Source organism: Electrona antarctica, assembly GCF_951216825.1.
Source record: "Electrona antarctica genome assembly, chromosome: 4".
NCBI lineage: Eukaryota > Metazoa > Chordata > Actinopteri > Myctophiformes > Myctophidae > Electrona > Electrona antarctica.
The window spans coordinates 26,732,770-26,749,727 of NC_136809.1; the positions used below are offsets into that span (position 1 = coordinate 26,732,770).

The 16,958-nt window shown below is 42.5% G+C and overlaps 1 protein-coding gene across 2 annotated transcripts in view; it reads left to right on the forward strand.

The window, feature by feature from the left end:
• The window catches only part of arhgap10 (Rho GTPase activating protein 10), a 79,349-nt gene that overhangs the window by 23,127 nt on the left and 39,264 nt on the right, over positions 1-16,958 (forward strand). For both annotated transcript variants that reach the window (XM_079500164.1, XM_079500165.1), the window contains exons 4-14: positions 340-411; positions 848-949; positions 4,568-4,678; positions 5,492-5,596; positions 6,978-7,107; positions 7,341-7,447; positions 7,732-7,826; positions 10,461-10,542; positions 10,777-10,822; positions 11,097-11,165; positions 12,291-12,365. In XM_079500164.1, coding sequence (XP_079356290.1) covers positions 340-411; positions 848-949; positions 4,568-4,678; positions 5,492-5,596; positions 6,978-7,107; positions 7,341-7,447; positions 7,732-7,826; positions 10,461-10,542; positions 10,777-10,822; positions 11,097-11,165; positions 12,291-12,365 — 994 coding nt within the window. The remainder of the gene's footprint in view (positions 1-339; positions 412-847; positions 950-4,567; positions 4,679-5,491; positions 5,597-6,977; positions 7,108-7,340; positions 7,448-7,731; positions 7,827-10,460; positions 10,543-10,776; positions 10,823-11,096; positions 11,166-12,290; positions 12,366-16,958) is intronic.

Consider the following 16,958-nt stretch of genomic DNA (forward strand, 5'->3'; position numbering starts at 1 on the left):
ATGAAAACTAAATATGTTGGTGAAATGATTTGAGTCAGTTTAATGCCATAATGTACATTTGAAACAGTTTTTAAACGGTGTTTAGTGCTCACCTTGCACACCATAAAGTTTTAAGGGTGCACAAATTCACAAGCATGCTGAAATTGGGTCATAGCAGATCACATATTGAAGCAATTTAAGCTTCATGACATGAGAGGGGGTGCTGTTATACTGCGTATCAGCACAGCTATACAATGGTGTCTTTGATTTTGAAATATCTATGAAATATTGTATGCATACTGTAGGGTCAAATTACAAGGAAATTAAATAAGTACGTTTAAAGACTCTCTGTTCATCTAGATGAGAAACATTGAAGAAACCTTAATGAAACCCATGGATAAGTTCAGGAAAGACCAACTACGTGCAGCAAAGGTACTGTGTCGCTGTTCATTTTCTCATCTGACAATAACCAGAACACTGTCTACTGCAGCTCTTCATAAACACAGTTGATGTGCCTTATTCAACATTATCTTTTTCTTAAAACGTAATGCTTATGTTATGAGAGACCTAATAATGTATTTGTTAGCATATCAATGAATAATTTTATTCAAAATTATGATACACATCTACTTGAGAATACATTTCAACTCCTTCAAATTAAAATTGAAAAGTAAATATGTCAAAGTCCAGGACCTACATTTTTTACCATGGACTTAACTTTTAACATGAACCTACAGTAGAATGTGCTTAACTTTAAACCCCTAATCACGTGTTAGTTGTAGATATATTTTATTTTAAATGACAATAATGAAGACTAATCGAGTTTTTGGTTTCATGTTTATCTGCTTTTCTTCTGTGGGGTCTTAAGGCGGAGAGAAAGAAGTATGAGAAGGAGACAGAGAAGTACTACAGCTCCTTGGAAAAGCTTTTGAATATGTCGGCAAAGAAGAAGGAACCACAGCTACAGGAGGTACTTCTCTCTCTTAAAAGTCAACCCCTGTCTGACACTTATTGTGGAAAATGGATCACTGGCCTTGTAACGCAGCAACTCACTTTGACCCAAAATGGATGGAAATGGGGGATATTTGTTTAGCTAGAGACTCACCAGCTTTTTGGCTCTCATCTTTGTGACCACTGGGGGACGAGCTTTAGTGCCTGCTGGGTTGTGTGAGTTTCCACTGGCCTGCCTTGCTACAACCAGAGTTTTCCTGGCTGGTTTGGAAAGGAAAGGCTTCTGTTCACTGCTCCTACACCACCAAGGTCAAAGCCAGAGGCTGTGGTTGTGGAACAACACAATGCTACTTTATCCTCAGTTACTTTTTATTTATTTTTTATTTTACTTTTTTTTACTGAGCTATGTATGGATGGTGGCATGATTTAATTTGAAGAAAAACGTGAAGTACTGAAGTACTGGAACTGCAGTGTCTGTTGTACAAATTGTAACCCAAAACTAAAATCTTTCTAAAATACTACTCGCTGGACTATTCTTTGCTTCTTACTGTGGTTAAAATGGGACGAAGTATTTATTTTCCGAACACTTGCTCTCAGAGGCAGCAGCCATAATGCAAGTGGACATGCAGTGACATGGGAGTTGTACAATGACTGTATCGTACATGTGATTTACAGGAAACAGTCCTCTCAACCACAACAATGCGTCTGTATGCTGTACAGTTTCTTACCTCTATAAGAACATAGCCATGTAAGGCTGAGACATATAGTAGATTGTATACACCAGGCAAAGGAAACGCTTCGTACTGTTGACATTTTTCTTTGCGGGCCGTTATTTTCTCGCCGGGTCTTGTGACATGGGGGTCTGCGTTTCCAAAACAGATCTCTATCAGAGATTATTAATTAATATATACCCAGTCATTTGTTCAGAGCCACGAGTCACCAACTCCATTGAGTCTCTCAGAACTGCACCAGCCTCGTGACAAAGCAACATACCGAACAGTAGCCTATTTGTTTGAATTGATAAATCACTGGAGCATGGTATTTGCCAGTCCACCTACCAGACAAAGAACCTCATCAGTCAGACTCTGAATTTGATACACCGCTAAGCAATGTGCACACTGCTCACTGGCATTACTTAGAATTGATTAGATTAGATCAAATCCTTCGCTTGGAGATAATGCACCTGTTGCCAACATTACTCAGGTATTTGAGGACCTATTGTTATAGAATGCCAGGCACAAAGGAAACTGGCATAGTGTAAAACGTAATTCTCAGTGTGTTTGCCCTGGGCGCCTCGTCTTTGCCTAGCTGGATCAAACAAATGCTTTTGGAGTCATGACATTTTTGTTGCCAGGCAGCTAATGAAAACCCCTGTTTTGTTAATGTTTTGCTAGTGCTCACTGCTCACCGGCACTCTAAGAACTAAATGAATTGCGTACTAAGCTGTCACTGGTGTAGGCCAATGTTTAAATTGAATATGAACAAAGTTCGCAGTGTACACATATGTACACATAACCTGTACAGCCTTCCTCTAGCAGGCTGTACAGGTTATTGTAATACCATACCATACCATCTTTATTTATATAGCACAATTAAATAACAACAATAAAATAACAAAGTTGTACCAAAGTGCTTTACAATAAAGTTATAAAAATCACAACTTAATTTAAAAACAAACAACATACACAGTGTCACTTTCAACATCAAAAACAGCTCATACTATGCTTGGAAATGCCAAAGAATAAAGATACAAAGAGGCAGCTCATTCCAGAGCTTGGGAGCTGCCACTGCAAAAGCCTGGTTCCCTCTGAGCTTCAGCCTGGTTCCCTCTGAGCTTCAGCCTGGTTTTAGGCAGAGGACCTAAGGGTCCTTGTGGGAACATAATGTTTCAGCAATTCAGAGAGATAAATGGGTGCCAAACCATTTAAACATTTAAAAACAAAAAGCAAGACTTTTAAATCAATCCTGTATCGCACAGGAAGCCAGTGGAGGGAGGCTAGTACAGGACTAATATGGTCTCGCTTACGTGTAACTGTAAGCAACCGTGCGGCGGAATTCTGGACTAACTGTAAGCGAGAGATGGAGACCTGGTTGACTCCAATGTACAAGGCATTACAGTAGTCGAGGAGGGATGTCATAAAGGCATGGATAACAGTTTCGAACACAGAGCGGGAAAGACAAGATTTAATCTTTGCCAGCCTCCTAAGCTGGAAGAAGCTCTTTCTGACTGTTTCATTAACCTGTTTGTCCATCTTTAGATCAGAGTCGATTTTAACGCCTAGATTGGTGGCAGTTGGCTTTAAGCAAGGTTCAAGGGGGCCTAAATCACCGGGAGGGAATCAGGGAACACATTGTTGCTGGGCCCAAACACCATAACTTCAGTCTTGCTGTCGTTAAAATCACACAGCAGATCACACAGCAGATCACACAGCAGATCACACAGCAGATCGGACTGACTCTACTTTGCTTAAAGCCATCAGTCTGACAGTGGTATTCATTTAAAATATTTTCCATCGAGATGGGAGTGTATTATATTGAGATGGGAGTGTATTATATGTATCTTTTTGTTCAGCATCTGTAGAATTTTCTAGAGATGTGCATATTCTATTTCTAGTGTATTATTATTAAACCTGAATAGCCTTTCACACATTCTATTAAAACCAGTATCTGTGTCATTTTAATGTTTGCGTTCAACATTTAAAAATAGCAGAAGCTCACAGTGCACCACATTGTACTGAACTGCTAGCTTGATCTGCTATTTTTTTTTAGAAATCTTTTATTTGAGAAATCTTTGACTTTTGCCTCGGGTGTTAATGAGTTAACACTGACTGATCTATGACTTTTAGTCTATGTTCAAAAATCAAACGAAATAATTAAACAAAAAAACAGGAAACTGAAGATGTTTGCAAAAATAGATTTGACCCACGGACCACGGTACATTCCTAGGTTGTAGTAGACACGCACGTGGACACTGATGCCACTTTATACGTATAACTTTGTTGCTCACCAATAATAGCTAGTCTACTACAAGCTAAGTTAAGCATTACTCCTTCATGCCTGATGTTACACCACAGAAGTCAATGGAGACAGGTCAACAATGTCTGAATACATAAATCCGACCTGATCACTTGCAAGTATGCATAATTAGTCTTAATCTTAAAACACATTATGTGCCCTTTCATTCTTTCAAAATAGCGACGTGGGGTGCCCATCCGATTTTTAAAAAAAAGTTTTGAAATTATTTATATCCCATTTAGGCCTGAGGCAGATTCTAAAAACGCCTCTATGACCTAAGTTTTCTGAAAAACTTCAAATATTTATATAGCAGCTCAAATCTTAATACTGTACATACTGTACAGAACCAAAAAATGGGTTCCCGGCCTGAGGGGGTAAAACACCAAAAGGGGTTCCCGCCCAGAATGGGTTATTATTATTATTTCCAAGACGTGTACAGACGTCCTGGGCACTGCATGGGATAGTTCCTACTTCCTAGGACGTCTGTGGACGTCTTGGGCACAAATTGTGTTAAATATCAGATTTGTGAAACAAATCAACTTTCCCACAGTCTGAACGAAGCCTAATTCATTGATCTGGTGTATTCTAACTTCAGTGCATCACGTCTCCTCTCCCTCATCAGGCAGACGGCCAGGTGGAGACCACAAGACAGCACTTCCAGGAGGAGTCGTTAGAATATGTGTGCAAACTGCAGGAGATCCAGGAGAGGAAGAAATTTGAATGCGTGGAACCGGTGAGTGCACAATACAACCGCCATTCATTGGATTTGATCAGTGTAGTGTGGCATCATGTCAACTGTCTCACGTACATACTGTACTGTACAAACAACCATGAAACATCAATATAAATCCTTATATAAGGCTGGGGGCAATACATGTAGGACAAGAGGTACTCCCTCGGGTCCTCTGCAATAGGCATATACATTTTGAAGTTGATCGGTCTCATAGATGAGCATGCCGATCAATGTATATGCATATTGGTCGGATCTGCGATTATAGACAATCGGATCTCCATTATGCCTGTATATGGGCATATTGGTTGGATTGGCGGTTCTGGACCACCACTCATCACAGGGCATGGCACTCCCTCTGTTTTAACTTGATCGGATGGACGGTTCTGGAGATATGTGAACTACAGGTGCACACACAGATAGACGGACAGAGATATGTGAACTACAGGTGCACACACAGATAGACGGACAGAGATATGTGAACTACAGGTGCACACACAGATAGACGGACAGAGATATATGAACTACAGGTGCACACACAGATAGACGGACAGAGATATGTGAACTACAGGTGCACACACAGATAGACGGACAGAGATATGTGAACTACAGGTGCACACACAGATAGACGGACAGAGATATGTGAACTACAGGTGCACACACAGATAGACGGACAGAGATATGTGAACTACAGGTGCACACACAGATAGACGGACAGAGATATGTGAACTACAGGTGCACACACAGATAGACGGACAGAGATTTCCCATTTGAACTGTGAAACTGAATCTTCTCTTCTGTTCTCTGCTTCATCAGATGTTGGCCTTCTTTCAGACAGTCTTCACCTTCTACCATCAAGGTTTTGAGCTGGCCAAGGACTTTGACCACTACAAGAGAGCACTACAGATCAACATTCAAAATGTAATACAACAGTAACACTTAAACCCTTAGACTTAGTAAATAATACTTAGTTGACCGGGGTCGGCTCTGTACTTGGTACTTTTTCCCTCTACAACAAAAACTTTGATGCAAAAACCCAATCAGCTAATTTCAACGAATGTTTCCCACAGAAAAGGTTATGTGGTTAAGAATAGATTTGCCTTTAGTTTCCGTGGCATTAATCTATAAGATTCACATGTGGACAATTCTTGGCATCAAACCTGCAAACAGTACTGTACAATCTTCCCATCATCAAGGTGGTGTGCCCTAAATCAATTTAGATTTTAAATTTCTTTCACCCAAGTGAGGTTGTTCCAGAAAATAGCAAGCATTCTTTGCTTTTTTTTATTCACCTAAAATTGCTGAGTGCAAAGACCAATTTACTATGAGATATGAATGGCATTAGTGTTACATCAGTACCACAGAAGAAAGTGTTTTAAAATAAATGAGAGACCCAGACACAACTCCTGTGCTGCTAACTGGTGTGGCAGCTGGATTGGCAGTGGGGGTTACACATGGCATGGCTAAAGAATGATGGGGGAAATCCTGCCCTAAACCTAGACATCTTAAAATCCATGGAGTCATAAAGTTGTGACTGACTGGTAGGTGAGTACTTGAAATAGACCTTTTTCACAGCAGCCATATTGACATAAATAGTTGTGTATAATGTTATACTTAGGTGTTACCAATTATACTAAATGACCACTTTCAACCTCAGTTAAACCAGTGGTTCCCAAAGTGAGGTCCGGGGACCCCTAGGTGTCCTTCCAGGGGTTCCAGGGGTTCCATTGTTGCTGAAAAAGGCATACATATACATATATTATGACAGCATGCCATCTTGCCACTCTGCACAAGCTGAAATGAAATAACAAGACAGGGTGCACTGTAGAGAACTTGACCTGCGTCATTACTGCGGTTTCCCTAAGGGCAACCAGACTATAGTAAATCTAATTTCCCTACTTGATTTATTTATTTATTCATGTATTCCGTTTAAACCTTTTAGGGTCCCTGTGACGTCATGTAGGTCATGATCATCATACATCCCAGAATTGTGCCTTTCTAGTTCATTAGTTGTACTGACATGTGAGGAAAAATAACATCCGTTTTCAACTGGGATTCCCCCAGACTGGAATTGTCTCAACGGGATCTAGCCAAGTCCGCCAGTAGAGACAGCAGAGATTTCTGTTCTATTGGTGGTTTTGGTCTGCTCCAGGGGGCGTTGAGGAGTTTCCTAAGGGAATTTCCAAAGGAAACAGTAAGGGGTTTGTTCGCCAGTGACCTTGCATTATGTTGGCTGCCCTTGAATGACCCAGGAAGTGAGGTCCTGGTGTGTGACCTTGTCCCCTGTCTCCTTCCCTCCCAGACGAGAAGTCGGTTCGAGGGCACACGAGCAGAGGTATACGAGCTGATGAAAAAATTCAGGGAGGTCCCCCCGGAGTTCAGACAGACCAGTCCTATCAGCAGTGAAGGTTACCTTTATGTCCAGGAGAAAAGTAAGGCTCTGACTTATGTGGATGATTGATTGTCTCTATGTGTCAACAATACATACTGTACTGTACTGTATGTATGTATACACACACACACACACACACATACATACATACATACATACATACATACATACATACATACATACATACATACATACATACATACATACATACATACATACATACACACACACACACACAAACCGATACATATAAGCTTTCCCTGGATGTTGCAGGACCACCTCCCTTTGGTTCCAGTTGGGTCAAGCGTTACTGCACATTTGTCAAGGAACAGAAGATTCTGCACATGGTCACATTTGATCACAGATCTGGTGGGAAAATGGTGAGTAACCATGATGCACATTCCCATTCATCGTGATTTATTTAGGGAATGTTGACTTAGCATGGATACACTTTTGTCAGCAATGCTCTGTGTCACAATCATGAACATGAGGGGGTTACCCCTCCTTGCTCGAGGGCACATGATCAGGTTATATATGAAATCATATGAAATGATGATGGCACACAATGTCTGTTTCCTTGATGACCTGATGTGTTTTACCTCACATGACACCAATATTCCACACAGTCCATTCTGCTTTGTCTTGCTTTCTCTTTTGTCCTCAGGGTGAGACAGAGTCTGTCACTCTGAAATCCTGTGTCCGAAAAACAACAGACGTGTTGGACAGGAGGTTCTGCTTAGACCTTGATATAACTGACCGGTACGTCATTGATATACACCAATCCTCTGTCTGTCTGTCTGTCTGTCTGTCTGTCTGTCTGTCTGTCTGTCTGTCTGTCTGTCTGTCTGTCTGTCTGTCTGTCTGTCTGTCTGTCTGTCTGTCTGTCTGTCTGTCTGTCTGTCTGTCTGTCTGTCTGTCTGTCTGTCTGTCTGTCTGTCTGTCTGTCTGTCTGTCTGTCTGTCTGTCTGTCTGTCTGTCTGTCTGTCTGTCTGTCTGTCTGTCTGTCTGTCTGTCTGTCTGTCTGTCTGTCTGTCTGTCTGTCTGTCTGTCTGTCTGTCTGTCTGTCTGTCTGTCTGTCTGTCTGTCTGTCTGTCTGTCTGTCTGTCTGTCTGTCTGTCTGTCTGTCTGTCTGTCTGTCTGTCTGTCTGTCTGTCTGTCTGTCTGTCTGTCTGTCTGTCTGTCTGTCTGTCTGTCTGTCTGTCTGTCTGTCTGTCTGTCTGTCTGTCTGTCTGTCTGTCTGTCTGTCTGTCTGTCTGTCTGTCTGTCTGTCTGTCTGTCTGTCTGTCTGTCTGTCTGTCTGTCTGTCTGTCTGTCTGTCTGTCTGTCTGTCTGTCTGTCTGTCTGTCTGTCTGTCTGTCTGTCTGTCTGTCTGTCTGTCTGTCTGTCTGTCTGTCTGTCTGTCTGTCTGTCTGTCTGTCTGTCTGTCTGTCTGTCTGTCTGTCTGTCTGTCTGTCTGTCTGTCTGTCTGTCTGTCTGTCTGTCTGTCTGTCTGTCTGTCTGTCTGTCTGTCTGTCTGTCTGTCTGTCTGTCTGTCTGTCTGTCTGTCTGTCTGTCTCGCAAATAGCTATCCCGACCTCTGACGACGCACCTAATCTCTCTGGGTTTGGGGGGAGTGTATGCGTCAGCTTGGCGGAGCGTTGCATCGTTTGTACCGCGTTGCCAATGTAAGTGGCTGTGTGTGCAATGGAACAGAAAGTATGAGAGCTGTGGTCGTAGTAAAGGAAGTTAACGAAAACGGTGGCACGAGAGACAAAATGAGATGCGTGGGGAGTTGACAACGGCTACGAGTATATCATATAACATGAGTATTGCACAATGACTGGGGCATCTATTCCCGACTTGCATCGTTCCCAACTTGCATGGCCCAGAGTAGGCTGGCAAGTAAGCTCAATTCCCCACCTTCCTCAAATTGAACCTTTAAATACAGTACACTCGAAGCACAGTTGAAATATTGACACAATTCCTTGTCTCCAACAGTAGAACTAAATCAAAGTGTTATTCTCTGCATTAACTGTATTACTATATTATCACTTTAGCTCCAGACAGACTGTTTGCTGGTTCGAATGGCAGAGGGGCAGGGACAGGAGGATTGGTCATGGAAGATTGCCTCCACACACACATTCACACATAGCTGGGAGGATTTGTCATGCTCTGCTTGTGCCCTACTGTAATAGATATCTCATTATGTCACTCAACTTAAGTCTCCCCTGCTATTCTGAGCTGTTCATAGAGCAGCAACAACGCTGGGCTTAGCATTGAAATGGAGTCAGTCGCCCATCCCAGCTGCAATGAATAAGTTGATATGCATAGTCCCGTACATTACAACATAAAAGTCCCTAAGCTTGTGTGCTTAGGAGCTTCCGGTTACACCTGTTGGTGTCCCCGGGGGGCTGTTCTCATCATCTTCCTTCCATAAGGCATGTGCCGATGCAGAACTGTGCATACCTTAATGGAGTTATGTGGGGATATGATGACTGCTAAATGCAGCTTGATATAACTTGTATATAGTATGCAGCACATATTTAGACAGATGTTTTTAATGTGAAAACGAAAGCCGAAGAAAGCCATACCTACAGTATGTGACGTCTCTGACAGTTGCTGCACATACTGTAGAGAGACAGTACAGTATGTATTATATTATTATTATACCTGCTCACCTGTTGTGAGACAACAGGTGAGAAGGTGTAAATTGAGGTTTTAAACTATAAAGCCAAGGATGACTCGCAGGTCAGGACCCACACTCTTACATGTAGGTGAAATCACAACCAAATGTACTAGATTGAATACTTAACGAAAATAACATCGCCTGGATGCAACTGGGATGTATCCTCAGTGATGTATCCCAAGGTCATCAGGGTTTCGGGTCTCTCGAACATCATACCCCTCACTCGGGTGACCCAGCCGGGGTGATCAAGTCCCGACTTACGTCCCAGTAGCTACCCTCGATCAGACCACTAGGGAAAGACAGGGCTGCACAATCCGTTGGGACCACTCCGGAACTACTATGCCGGGACTGAGAGGTACAATTCTGGTATGTGGAGGGACTAGGCTCTGTGGGTTGCCTCCTGTCCGGGCCCCTCATACATCTCACCAGGAGTTGAATACTTTATTAGAAGATATAAGAGAATATTACCATATGCAAGTAGTTCTTTGTCTGGGACACAACATCTCAGGAGTCAGGACTCTCAAGAAAGTGAAAGTAGAGACTAGGGATGACATGCAACATAAGATACAATCAGATACTCGGAACCTTGGGTGGTTATATGGTCAATGGTCACCTTTACTGAGCCGAGAGCCCTCAGGATGCCCCAAGTCCAGTCTAACATTGAGTCAGTGGTGTTAATAAATAAAAGAATTATCTTTAATGTATTAGTATTTTTTTTCTCTACCTAGTCCGGGGACGGTGCTCACAGTACAGGCCCTGTCAGAAGACGACCACAAGTTCTGGATGCAGGCCATGGGCGGGAAGGAGCCGGTGAGTCAGTCCAGCCGCTGTAGCATGTCATCATCCAGCACTCATACTTGGCTCACATCATCCTAAATGAAGCGCTATGCTATTAGATGACCATCTCACTGCAAATTACAGTTCTTTATGGTTTTGAAAATCTAGCTTTTTTTACTGCTTTATATCACAAAAGATGAAGAGATCTGAATGTTATATAAATATTAAACATTTATATAATATTCCTTTTTTTTTTACTCCTGACAGGGATTTGGCAATTTCCTTGGAAAGACTCAATCTAAAGAAAGGGGAAGTAAGTATCTTCTATCATCTGCTTGTGATGTTTCTGTGATCAAAACAAAAAGTGCTGTTTATCAATATGTATGAATGATAAAATCCCGAGTGTACATAGCACATACAACTCTGAAAGTTTAAATATGGAGCCGTTTAGATGTACCCTGCCAGTGTAAAAGTGTAAAAAAATTTTTTTAGTTTCAGAGTTAAATGAACACTCAGATTTCCCTGCTGCACAATGCGGTTGGTTTGTTGGTTGGTTTGTTGATTGTTGATTTGACCTTGCTGTGTAGTTGATGCCCAGCTAGATGATGTGGGATTGTCTTTTGTGAAGAACTGCCTCAACGCCATAGACAAGAGAGGTAAGCTTGACTGGCTGTCAAAGTTGTTATACTTATTGTGTGGGCGGAGAGCGAAACATGAAGGGGAGGGAAAAGTCAATGAGAAATGCTCTTAAATCTCCCAATGGCTGCTGTCTTAACCATTTTCAAACTAGTGTCTTTATTTTGATTTTGATTTTTTAATTGCAAAAAATACCGGTAGCTGATCTACAAGCTCACAAGCGTGTGTGATGTGACACGTGTTGAGCTTGTAGATACCGGTAGTCTATTCTCACTGTTGGTTGTACAATGAAGTACATATGGCTTAAGTGCCCTTGAGCAGGGCATTGCCAACCTCAAGTGTAATAGATAGGTGGAACCATAGAATTGAAAATTCAATCCGACTGGAAGGTGTTATAGTAATTCACATCAATTAGCCGTTACTTAAATTAAAATCAAGGGTTTATTATAAACATTTCACAATGGATAATTAACCATTAATTGTGTGCCTTTATTATAAACTGCTACCAGAAAGGGAATGGAAAGCTTGTATCCATCCCATCCTACTGGATGGATGGAGGGCTGCCCCTTGAGCAAGTTGACCTGACCCTCAGTTGCCACAGTTAAACCTAGTGGAGCGACCTACCTTTCTTTTTTGACCTACCATGTTTTATCTTGTCAATGAGCTGATGTGAGACACAATATTTGGTCTTGTCACCTTCCCCTGAATTTAAAAAAGGTCAGGGTTGTAGTGTGTGTGCCTCTCCACAAGAGGTCAGACTTGCTCTAAACAACGGTGAACATTGCTGGAAGATATCTACATGCTGTACTACTGGCTTTGGTTGCATGTAATTAAATTAGTCTAGAGCTGCAATCAGTCATGATGTCAGATGATTATGTTTGATCTGCCTTGGTTCCAGTTTTAACATGACAGTTTGTCTGTTTAGTTGCTAAAGCCAAGGCAGTGTAAGGATTTTAATTATTCACATGAAGAGTCCCCTGAGCTTTAAACTTCTTTGGTTGGTTTGTTTTTTATAACGAGCACATATCCATGAATCCTTAGTTAATTTGATGTTGAATTCCAAAATCGTCTTTGTCTTTTTTTTTTATTGTATGTTGCTTATTGAATGTGTTAATGTGTCATCTTGTCAATGTGTGTCCTGCCAGGAATCAATGAACAAGGCCTGTACAGAGTCCCAGGGGTCAGCTCTAAGGTTCCAAAGCTTCTCCTATTAATGATTGGTGAGGATCTCTCTTCTCATTTTCTTCCTCATTTAGAATATAGTATGGGAAGGTTGAAAGGTTCATTTCCAAAATGCTATATTACAATTAATCATTGCCCCAACTTAATTAATTAATATCGCTAAAATATTGATGATGGGCATCATAAAAGTTAATATATCTTTCAACCAAGGACGGATCTTTTAAAGTATCACACATTAGCTTATGCTTTTGTGCTATCAATCATGTTGTATGGGTGGACAGTTCATTTTGGAATAAAACTTCTCAATGTCATTGCTATTAGAGCAGTGCTGTTGAGACTTAGAGTAACTTCTTGTTTAATGCACACTGTCGCGCTGTTCCCTCACCGCCTCTGTGATGGTCGGTAGCCATCGGTTTAATGGAATGTGTCAGAGTATAAGAGCAAGAGAGATAGAGCTCTTCAACAGACAACAGCCTATCAGATCCAGACTCTCCTCCCACAGTTGTCCGTGCAACAGGTGCCAGCATGCGTTCCTGCATGGCTCATTGGCATTCCGCTGTAAGACTCTGAGACGACCAGACGGAGCTGCCAGCTCCTCCTAGTTCCTATCCTATCTCCTACCGCAACTGTACCTCCTATCCTATCTTTCTCCTTGCAGGGATGCTCCTGGGTGTTTGGTCCATTAACGCATAGCTAGAAATCATCTCCCTTTTGGCTCTCACTTTGGCTCTATAATTTCCTTTCACTTCTCTCTCTGTCTCTTTACTACACTCATCTCTATTGCATCGCTTCAGCTCACCTGTTTTCCTATCTTGCCTCTGTCACTCGTCTCTCTTCCTCTCTCTCTCTCTCTCTCTCCCTCTCCCTCTCTCTCTCTCTCTCTCTCTCTCTCTCTCTCTCTCTCTCTCTCTCTCTCTCTCTCTCTCTCTCTCTCTCTCTCTCTCTCTCTCTCTCTCTCTCTCTCTCTCCCCCCCCCCCCCCTTCTCTCTCTCTCCCTCCCTCTCTCTCTCTCTCTCTCTCTCTCCCTCCCTCTCTCTCTCTCCCTCCCTCTCCCTCTCTCTCTCTCTCTCTCTCTCTCTCCCTCCCTCTCTCTCTCTCTCTCTCTCTCTCTCTCTCTCTCTCGCTCTCTCTCCCTCCCCCCCCCTCTCCCCCTCCTGGTTTCCTGCCATCTCCAGCAGACACCAGCCTACTTTCAGCGCTGTGTGCAGAATGACAACAAACCCAGGCCGGCAGCCTGTAGCCTGGTCTGTCTCTGCATCCTCTCCAGAGCAAACCTGCCGTCACGCACCAGACCGCGTTAACGCTCTTCTTCTCAAAATGTATTTTCAATCTTCCATTGGCCTAACAGCTTGAATAGTTTTACGGTTTGTACTGATTGAATTCTTGAAAGCAACATTCACTGTCGTAGTTGTATTACCAAGTAAAATACTTATTATCCAATTGTTTATATACAGTACATATGTACACGTCTATGGAGTGTTCATTGTAACTCTATAATATATAACCACATTTTTGCAAACCATTTTGTACATCCTGAGTTAAATTGACACTCAAGCATGTAGTTGTTGTGCCAATGCTGTTTGCATTATGGTGTGTACTTGTGGTGTGTATGTGGGTCATCTCCATCCAGAGTATTGACAGAATATTCAAATTCTACCCCCCCTGTGTGTGTGTGTGTGTGTGTGTGTGTGTGTGTGTGTGTGTGTGTGTGTGTGTGTGTGTGTGTGTGTGTGCGTGTGCGTGTGCGCGTGCGTGCGTGCGTGCGCGTGCGTACACTTGTTTTTATAACAATATATTTTATTGTTTTATAAATTATAAGACACAACCTTCAGACCAGACACCTTAAATCAATAAAATAGTACAAAACACAGACCCTGTCATAGACTGCTAGCCTCTTGCAGAGCCATGACATAGAAATCTGTGGTTGTGGATCTTGGATCCACAACCACATGGGAACTCCATGGCTCCAATGTGGATGTCAGACTCCATGTGGCCAGCCTGTGATGTCAGTCACATCTATGACATCTCTATGGCGTATGACCTCAGACATTTGACACCGATCGGTCCAGCAGTTTGCGAGATGATCTCAAACTGCGGTAGAACTATTCCTTGCATGTTTTTAAAGGTCACTGTTGGGCTTTAGATTTATATATTATGCAGTGTGTACCCACTAAATCAAATTACTTCCACTTCTATACTAGTAATATTTTCAGTGCAGGAGATGAACCTCTCAGTTTCATTACTCACACATGGTGCTTTTATTCATTTTCAGGTCTGTATAGCGAGGGAGTGCATCTTAGTCCGCCGCTGACTATTAATATAGCTATTAAAGTCACTGAAGTACATTCCCATGGGTATACTTAAATAGCGCGGCAAATGTAAAGTATGCTATGAGATATTCATGGTGAAAATATGTAATAAATGACCTGTGTTTTAACAGCTGGGGGAGGGTCATGGGGAAAAATTGGATCCCTTTGATGCTGTTAAATATTTCATTCCATTTTGGGTCGACAACATCAAATTTGCTGCTACTTTGTGATGAGCAGCGGTTTAGACAGCGTTGTGCCAAGTTATTTTTGCCTATCTGACCCAACCAAAGACCCTTCAGTCAGAGGTCTGTTTATGCCAAGCCACACTGCAAAACCAATGTGTTCCTCAATGATGACACACATGCACACACATACACAAGCATAAACGGTCGCACACCTGCATGCACAGTGCACACATGCTCTCACACACTCTTTTGCCTGCTAGCCGTCAACGAAAAAACATTTGCAGTTGGTACAGTAGAATGAGTAGATGATACTGGACAGATCATTCTGTGGATGGAGTGGGTAGGAAAAGAAACACGCACACACACACACACACACACACACACACACACACACACACACACACACACACACACACACACAATTAAATAAATAAAAGCAAGCACCCTGCCACTAGCAAGCCAGCTTACCGCCCACGAAGCCAAAATCCTTCTGGTGACCTGGCTCGGACATGCACCAGCATCTGACTCAAACACTCAACTGGCACACACACACACGCAGGCAAGCACACACACACACACACACATACACACTGGACTAACACACACAAACACACTGATCACATAACAAAAACACACTGTCACAAAAGTGTACTACACAACACTGTATTGCATGTGCGCACGCACGCACGCACGCACGCACGCACGCACGCACGCACGCACGCACGCATCCATCCTCTTTCCTTTCCACTCCAACACAGCCGTGGCATATCCCTGGAGAGTCAAGTGAGTAGTCGGGGACTAATTAAACCTGTAATGAATGTAGCAGCTCCAAACACAAACCATATCCTCCTTTCATATCCACTGGGGCAACACTCAAACCAAAGGCTACCACTGCACTGCAACATGCCTCTCATCCTCATTAATTACTAGTTATTTATGTTTGGAGTTTATTTGAACTTTCAAGGCTCCTTGTAGAGGAGCGAATACTACTTTTGTGTGAGAAGTAAAGCTTTATGATTGTTGTAGATTCAATGTATGTGTCAACTATTTTCCCAATATTTTTGTTGGGTCTTGTACAGTACGCAGAACCAAACTTGTTAATGTCTTTTTTTGTGTCTCATATTGACGAGCACAACTGGCAGGGAAATTAAACGCTTTAGTGTTTTCAAAATCCCAGTATGAGTATGAATGGAAATAGAAATTAGTCTCTGAGTGTCCGACACAGCGGAGAGAAAAAGACAGGGTTGTATAAAGTGTTGCTGGTCTTTGCTGTGTCATAGGAAAGCACAGTAGTGTCACACTGCGTGCATTTAGCAGCACTGACTTCTTAACTGAGCTGGCGAAAAAGGGCTGGCATGATTGAATTGCAGTCACCTCGGTGTGTGCGCATGCGTGGCCACCTCGAGATTCCATTCCGAATTGCGTGTGTGTGTGTGTGTGTGTGTCAGTGTATGTGTGTGTGTGTGTGTGTGTGTGGTATGTAACTTCCTGGAGTCCGATCGGAAGTGTTGTGTGGTGTACTGAAAATCATGGAGCCAATAGAAAGACGGGAAACATGGTTGCCAGGTCCGCGTATTGTAAGCGAGTTGCGGTGTTTTTGTTTGTAAGGACTTCACAGTGCAAAGAGCATAGGTGACACCAGTTGTTGCTTGGATAGAAGCGTGCATAGTCTGCGTGTTGGGTCTGATTTCACTGCGCAAAGAGCGTAGGATGTTAAGTTCCGTAACACACCGTGAACTTCCCTAACACACACACCAGTTCTTGGTTGTAATATACTGATTGTGGCTTTCGGGCAGAAACCTCATCTACCAATTTTAACGCAACATTATTATAATTTTTTTGTAAAAGTAATGCCCTACTTGATCATACTACAGTGTTACACAAACGTTATCAAAAATAGCAGATCTACAAGCTTAAAGCGCATCCCATGGTGATGCGTTTTGAGCTTGTAGATCTGCTACTTTTGAATTTGTATCCTGTTGAGTAACCGTTTTGGACATATGCGGTTTCCACCCATCAGCAACGGTACAACGGTCTCTCGGGTTGTCGTTCATTTTTAAACGTTCACATCTGCTACTGTGTGTGTCCTCACTGCATCTGAGGCACACTTGGAACACTTGCGACGATTGCGTTAGAC